This window comes from Microtus ochrogaster, unplaced genomic scaffold (genome assembly GCF_000317375.1).
Source record: "Microtus ochrogaster isolate Prairie Vole_2 unplaced genomic scaffold, MicOch1.0 UNK11, whole genome shotgun sequence".
NCBI lineage: Eukaryota > Metazoa > Chordata > Mammalia > Rodentia > Cricetidae > Microtus > Microtus ochrogaster.
Window position 1 is genome coordinate 4,065,969 of NW_004949109.1, and position 7,859 is coordinate 4,073,827.

At 37.3% G+C, this 7,859-nt stretch overlaps 1 protein-coding gene across 1 annotated transcript in view; it reads left to right on the forward strand.

Moving 5' to 3' along the window:
- The window catches only part of Adamts6 (ADAM metallopeptidase with thrombospondin type 1 motif 6), a 222,041-nt gene that overhangs the window by 170,811 nt on the left and 43,371 nt on the right, over positions 1–7,859 (forward strand). The window contains exons 19-20 of the mRNA XM_026788997.1: positions 128–291; positions 1,139–1,277. Coding sequence (XP_026644798.1) covers positions 128–291; positions 1,139–1,277 — 303 coding nt within the window. The remainder of the gene's footprint in view (positions 1–127; positions 292–1,138; positions 1,278–7,859) is intronic.

Sequence of the window (7,859 nt, forward strand, 5' to 3'; positions counted from 1 at the left end):
CAGCACAGACATTAAGGGCAACATTGAATAAATGGGACCTACTGAAACTGAGAAGCTTCTGTAAAGCAAAGGACACTGTCACTAAGAAATCTAACATTTTTAAGTGGATTGTTTTTCTCTTTTCCAGCTTTAAAATCTGAAGGGGATGATTACTATATTAATGGTGCCTGGACTATTGACTGGCCTAGGAAATTTGATGTTTCTGGGACAGCTTTCCACTACAAGAGACCAACAGATGAACCAGAGTCCTTGGAAGCCCTAGGACCCACCTCTGAAAACCTCATTGTAATGGTAAATGTGTCTTTATCATTACATTTTCACATTAATTTTCACATTGTGGGGTAGAAAAGGGCCATGTTTGATCAGCTCTGTTTTGCAGGTGATGGAATTAAGGCAAAGGTAAGATGATTTTATCCCGAGAGTGTAGACACCGCAGAGTGAAGGCCATAAATCTCTTGCCAACTGACTTTCATCTTTTTATAGTTTTTTGTTTGTTTGTTTTTTGAGACAGGACTTCTCTGTGTAGCCCTGGCTGTCCTGGAACTAGCTCTGTAGACCAGGCTGGCCACCAACTCAGAGAGATCCGCCTGCCTCTGCCTCCCAAGTGCTGGGATTAAAGGTATGTGCCACCACCACCCAGATTTTCATGTTTTCTTGAGTAAAAGTTTTATGACCAAGCAGTATAAATGAAAACAGTGACATACTACTTATGAACAGAAAAAAGAAAGATTTTATTAAAACTCATGTGCTTTGAAGCTGTGTTATAGGCCACTGAGATGCCTCATCAGATAAAGGCATTTGTCACCAAGCCTGAGTTCAATCCCCATGATTCACATGATAGAAGGAGAAAACCAACTCTGACAAATTGCCCTCTGACCTCTATACATGCTTCAAGGCATGTGCACACCCTCCCACCAATAAATAAACAAAAATGTAATAATCTTTTAAAGTTGTCGTGGGTTCAAGGTCAGCCTGGACCACAGAGTGAGACTGTCAAAAAGCTAAAGTAAATAAACAAATGTTCTAAATTTCCTGTAAGACATGCTCTATGGCATTTTCTTCTTCAGAGGAAATGATAAGTATCTGAATAAAGGCTCATTGTATTTTAATTATCTTCACCAGTTGTTTTCAATGGCAGGTTCTGCTCCAAGAACAGAATTTGGGAATTAGGTACAAGTTCAACGTTCCCATCACTCGTCCTGGCAGTGGAGATAACGAAGTTGGCTTTCTGTGGCATCATCAGCCCTGGTCAGAGTGCTCAGCTACTTGTGCTGGAGGTAAGACACCCAGTAGGCAGCCCACAGCTGGCAGTGTGGAAAGCAAAACCTACTCCGAGCTGTGGTTTTTGTTTGCTAAAAAGCTAATTGGTAACATTTTTTGCAGGTTTGCTTCAAGCTGTAATTTAGCAAAAGAAACTTTGCTTAATTATATTACATTCTGTTTGTTTCAACCTCATGTAATTTACACAGATTTGTTGGTAAAATACATCTTGGCACAATGAGTATCTCTGCTGGTGCTTCTCCAAGACTATCTTGAAGGTGGGCTGTTTGCTTTTCATGAATACATTCTTGGTAAAGAACATCAAGAGTTTTAAATTAAAAACCAGCAAGAATCAGACGTCACAAGTGCAACTTGTTGTAATGGGGCATGAGAATGTATGTGTGCTTGTGTGCTTGTGTTTGTACAATTGCGTGTTTCCCACAATCCTGTTCAAACTCCCTTCTCCAGCCATCAAAGTTAAGGGGCAGTATACTAGGATGCTGCATAAATTACTGGTGTCTGGATCTCTGGGCTAACGATGTTTAGTGACCCCATTATAATCCCTCAGCGAGGTAGATGTAGCTGGTAGGCAGTGGTTGGTGATGTGTTGGTTGTCCCATGTGCGTTTTTCATGGGTGCCTTTTCCCCACAATTTACTCTATTCCTAATCCTCCTCCCTCTAGTGGCCACCAATGCAATTCTTTACCTCTGGCTGGGAGAGCAGGACAGTTGGCTTCCTTCAAAGCCAACACCCTTGCTGCTTCATGGACTGGTGAGTAGAAGTGCTGTGCAAGCAGCATCTTCCTTCTCTCTGGAGACTAAATGCACCACCTCCACCACAAAGCTTTATTACAGTAGGCAAAAAGCAGACCCATCCTTTAAGGCCAGGGATGCCTGGAGTACCTCACCATCCCAAAACCCAAGTATACATTTAAAATGATAGTATTTAGAATGTTGAAATGGAAATAAATGACACATTTCCATTCTAAACTATGTAAAAATATATGCATTCCATGGACCTTTGTCCATGTATCCATTGGCTCTCCAAATGCTTCAAGTATTTGAATAGGAAAAAAATATTTTCAAAAATGATTATCATATGATAGAATCCATATTTTTGAGTCATTAAAGTTAAAATCATCCATTACTATGACCCTACTTCCAATAGTAAAGACTACACAACATGAAAAGTCAAAAAATATGAGTAATGCTCTATTGATATTCATTCATGTGGGGCTAGAGAGATGACTCAGTGGTTAAGAGCATGCCTGCTTTTTCTAAAGGTCCTGAGTTCAATTCCCAGCAACCACATGGTGGTTTACAACCATCTGTAGTGAGATCTGGTGCTCTCTTCTGGCCTACAGGCATGCATGCAGGAAAAATATTGTATACACAATAAATAAATCTTTTTGAAAGATTTCACTCATGTGAAATATCATAAAATAAGGTTAAGTAGAACTTGCAATCTATTTTAAAAGTTCTCCTGTTCCCACCCATTTTATGTATGAGATGTCTGATGTCTCATAAAGTTTTCACCACTTCTTTTAGTAAAATAAAATGACTAATACCATTATTCTCAACTAATTCACATTTTGTTCCCATAAGGGCCATTGCATTATATTTAATGTCATTTATACATAAATTTTTACTTTTGCTAATTAAATTACTTTTAGTTACTTTATGAATTAAATTAATCTTCCCCTTTGTACCAACCAACAAAAAAATCATTAAGATAGCATATATTTAAGTAGTATAAATAAGTAAACTTATTAAGAGTAGAATAAAGGATGAGTCCAAATAATTTAAGGTTTAGGCTTTCTAATAATACCCTAATGCTGAGGTCAGCTGGGTTGGGGACAAGAAGGCTTAGTAGTATATTCAAGTAATCAATAGAATGCTGAGTGGGGGGCATGCTGCCTGTTCTTTGTGCTCTATTTGAGAATGGTTTAGACACAGTCTTGTCTGAGGCCAAGGAGAAATTCAATGAATTCCCAATGCTCTTTCAATCATATGATTCTCTTTGTTCAGAGAGCACATAGTCCAACAAAGGTGGAAGAGGCATGAAAATTTAATTCAAAAGAAAACGATGAGTTTATTGAAGTAAAAAGTATAAAAAAATCTAAATGAGTTATTCTTTTTCATAACATTTATATTGAAAAATGGAAATGATTTGTGAATGAGGAAAAACCTAAATAAAAAGAAAAGCCCCTGGATGGAGAGGTTTCTTTTCCATGGTATAAACTACTTTGATCTGGGACTACCGATCTTATATTTGAAGTGGTTCTGGAACCCCAAACTCTGCTTGAGTGTGAGTGACTTTGAGCTTTTATGACGTCATTGCTTTTGTTGAGAGGGAGGTCAGTGATTGGAAGTTGGCAGATGATGTGTGCAGAGCTCTCATTTGTCTTGGTCATCCAGTTGTGATCTGGAAACCAGTTGCCTCAGCATCAGTTAGGGACTTACTGAGACTGGGGGCCCTATATCAGAACTTCAGAGAAACTGAATGGGGACTGTGTTTTCACAAGCGCTCCAGGTGGTTCTGGTACCCATACAAAATTTTGGATCGCTGTTGCTTTCAGAGCAATTGAATCCTAGCAGTGTAGGGATATAAAGTTCAGGGCCTGGTCATTGAAATCTGCATCTTTAAGAATTCATTTTGCTCCTAGTACAATATCTGATATATTCTAGGAAAATTATAAGCACTTATAAACAGTAAGTGGATATGAGCACCCATGAGACCATTAAACAATAATTTTAACAAATGTCTTATTTTCACTTTCTGTTGATGTGTAAAATCCCCTGATAAAAACTACTTAAGGAGGAAAGGACTTATTTAGTCCCAATTCTAGTTTATAGTCCATCATTACACAGCAGCTCAAAGTCAAGACATAGGAACTTGAAGCAGCTAGTCATATTCCATCCACAGTCAAGAAAGAGCAAAGCACAGTGAATTAATGTATGTGTACATTCAGTGCTCTGCTTGTTTTCTCTATTCTTATACAATCCAATATCCCTTACCCAGAGAAGGGTGCCACCCACTGTTGGTTGGTTTTCCCACTAATCAAGACAATCCCCCATAGACATGCCCACAGACCAACTTAATCTAGACAATTGTCATTGAGACTCCCCTTGCCAAGTGACTCTATATTGGGTCAAATTGACAACTAAAACTCAAGATCAAAAAAGTATGTGCAGCTCTTCTTTCCCCTGTAGGAAACTGGATGTCCGAGGGTATCTACATCCTGTTGTAGATACCAGCTATCGAACTTCCTCCTTCTATATGTGTCTTTATTTTTAATTCCAGATACTTTAAATAGTGGAAGCTTATGCTTGGAGGAAGTAAATTTCTTTAGAGCTCAGGAATGTTAATCAAAGAAGTCAGAGTTATCTACTATCACACCAAAAAGGAATTTATTTACAGTTAAAAACCTTCTAGAAAAATATATTTCTACATACATTTCACTCTGAAACTGGAGATAAAAACTAAAATTAGTTCTTAATTATGATGTTCTACTTTGATCTCACCAGGGAGGTTGTGGGAGCCTTAAAGCTCTCAAGATTTTAAATGGAAAAAGAGCAAGACCTCTCAAAGAACTTTTTTGGAGTCTCACAAGACCCTCCGTGTTGTTCATTATTGGTCCATATGTGCTTTACTGACATCAATACCTTTGAACTATGATTCAGGGAGCAAGAATGATAGTTTTCTATGATGAGATGTCTTAAGATAAGAAATTAAAAACTTTTTCTGTCGCTTAGCAGACCCGATGACACAGCTAATATACAGGAAACATTGGTGATGATTCATTCCAAGTGATGGCTGCTCTGAGTCAGGGAGGAAGTGCTTCCTTAGGCTGATTGGGAACATTAAGATGCTATGGGGTGTTGTCTTCAGGATAAATGTGACTATTAAGACAGCTGTGATTATTCTGTGAAAACCCAGTACATGAAAACTTTCCTACTTTCAGAAACCTTGGTACTTCTAGAATTCATTTCTTCATGCCTTATCCAAACTATTATGTACTATGTAATTTAAATAAGTCCCCAATGTACTATACTATTGGATTAATGACCATAATCATGTGTTAATTGATAAAACTTGGCTTAATAATGAAAGTAATATTGTTTTATGATGCAAAACTCTAGAACCTGTTTTTGATTAGTAATTCACACCATATAACATTTGCTCTGTGTCTTTTAAAGGTTACTTTATACTTACACACTGGTTTTAGTTATTGCATACTTCCTCTTTGCTAATGTTTGCCTAGATGTGTTGTTGTCAAAGCTTAGCAAACATCAGAACTACAGGAGGTATCTTAAAACAAGGCTTGTTAGGCTCTGCCTCCAGTTCCTGACTTGGGAACACAGGTCTTGATAGTTTAGGAGCCTCACTCCAGTAACTGGGCTAGATGCAAATGCCTAGTAATACTACATGATAATCTCTATTTGCTTTAATTACAAATGACTCTGTGGCTTGGCTGATTAATAACAGATGAATGATGTATAGTTTATAAAACATATTCTACTGCCTGGTATCCTTCTATCATCCTCAACAGTCATACAAAATAACCTTTTCTATAATGATTTTTATTATATAAGTAGACTTCAAGTTAAATCATTTTTTAATATGAGGTACAGCAGTTGAGTCTAGTAATACTTTAACATAGTGTTTCTCTAATAATAACAGTTGATTACTTTGAACAAAGTTTTTTCACCACTTAGCACCTCTATAGAGAAACTTGCTATGTATCCACCAAAAGTATTTCCTTCACCAGTTTTAAAGTTTGTTCAGAAATGTTGCCCAGAACAATGGCTCTTAACTTTGACACAGGTTGGAAAGAAAAAGCTCTAAATCTTCCTGAGATCCTGATACGTGGGCCCCCCAACACTTCTGTCTTTTAGAAATTGTTAGAGATTTAGTCTGAACATCATATTTTTGAAAGACCCCTTGGCAATTCTAAGGTGCGGTCCATATTTTTAAAATTATGGTTTTATTGTGGATTAAAAGTTTTAGTCCTGGCTGGGCAGTAGTGGTGCATGCCTTTAATCCCAGCCTTGGGGAGGCAGAGACAGGTGAGTTCAAGGGCAGCCTGGCCTACAAAGCAAGTTTTAGGACAGCTAGAGCCAGTGAAACCCTGTATTGAAAACAGACAAAGTTTTAGTCCTAAAAACACTAACATCTATTGTTAATTGGATATGAGGTAATGCAAAGGTTGATGAGATTCAGAAATGTGAATTTGGGGTGAAAAGTAAAGAGTAACATCACTGAATTGAGTGGAAAAGGTAGTAAAATGGCAATCCATGATTTCTTTGTGGCTACTGGACTTGGACATGACATACGGAGTATATTTAGATCTCAGTTCATTTACATTTTCTTTTTACCTGATGGATTATTCATCACATCTAGTTACTACTTTTCAAACTAACTGCAATTGTGCTAAATAGTTTTCAGAGATTTTCATGTTAATTTCACTTTTCTGTGGTACTTATAAAACTAAAATGAATATAAGCAGAGCATCCCTAATCCAAGGTGATCGCCAGAATCCCCAATTTTAGAGCATTTTGGATATCAGACTTTTCATATTAGGGATGCTCAACCAGTAAGCTCTATGCCAATATTCTAAAGTTTAAGTTAATATGATTTGGAAACTCTTCTGGTCTCCAGCAATTCGAATAAGATATGCTCATTTTATTTTTTTTTTGATATGCTCATTTTATACATGGCTGTTACAGTCAACCAACTTAAGCTGCAAGTCAGAATGTAAGAAGCACATAACCCCCGCCCTAACAGCATGGTGAAAACTCCCGCTCTTCTTTTATCTTGTAGGTCTAATCAGGAAGGAACCCCTCTACTGTATTAGAATATTATTTCTTAGGGAATGGATTTTGCATAATGCAGCAATATTCATGATGATACTTCTGTTTTTCAATTTTCTACTATTTAAACATCCATTTTCCATCTTCACAACTTACCCAGCCTCTTCTCTGATTTCATATAGATCTTGAACTTTAAAAGTAAAGCCTCCCAAAACTAGTCACTAAGACTTTTAGCGTTGTATTTAACGTTGACCTATTTGCTACCAAATAGTTCTTCATTAACAGCGCATAGAAAAGACAAAATACCTATAATTTTGTATATTTGTTATAGTTTTGCAATTACACTTAAAATACACTACTTGTCACCCATTGGTATTATAACTGTCCTGATATTTTGTTCACATTGTCTTTCCCACCCCCAAGATTCTTTTCTTTTTCTTTGTGAAGTAAAAGAATTGCATACCAAAGAACTCAAGTTTCTTATAGTGTCTCTTAGAGTAGCCTCACCCTGAATATTGCTTTGCAGCTCAAAAGGAAGATGAGTTAAAGCTGTACTTAGATTGAGGAAGAAGAAGGAGGCATAGTCATTTCAGGAAACCTCATTTTTTATTCAGAGAAAATTGACTGGTTTTTGTTGTTTGTTTGCAGTGCTAGGCAAGTTTGTGTCCGTGAGCTGTGCCCCAACCCAACAAGCCTATTTGTTGGTGTGCATGTATGTTCGTGTGTGTGTGTGTGTGTGTGTGTGTGCACACGAGAGAGAGAGAGAGAGAGAGAGAGAGAGAGAG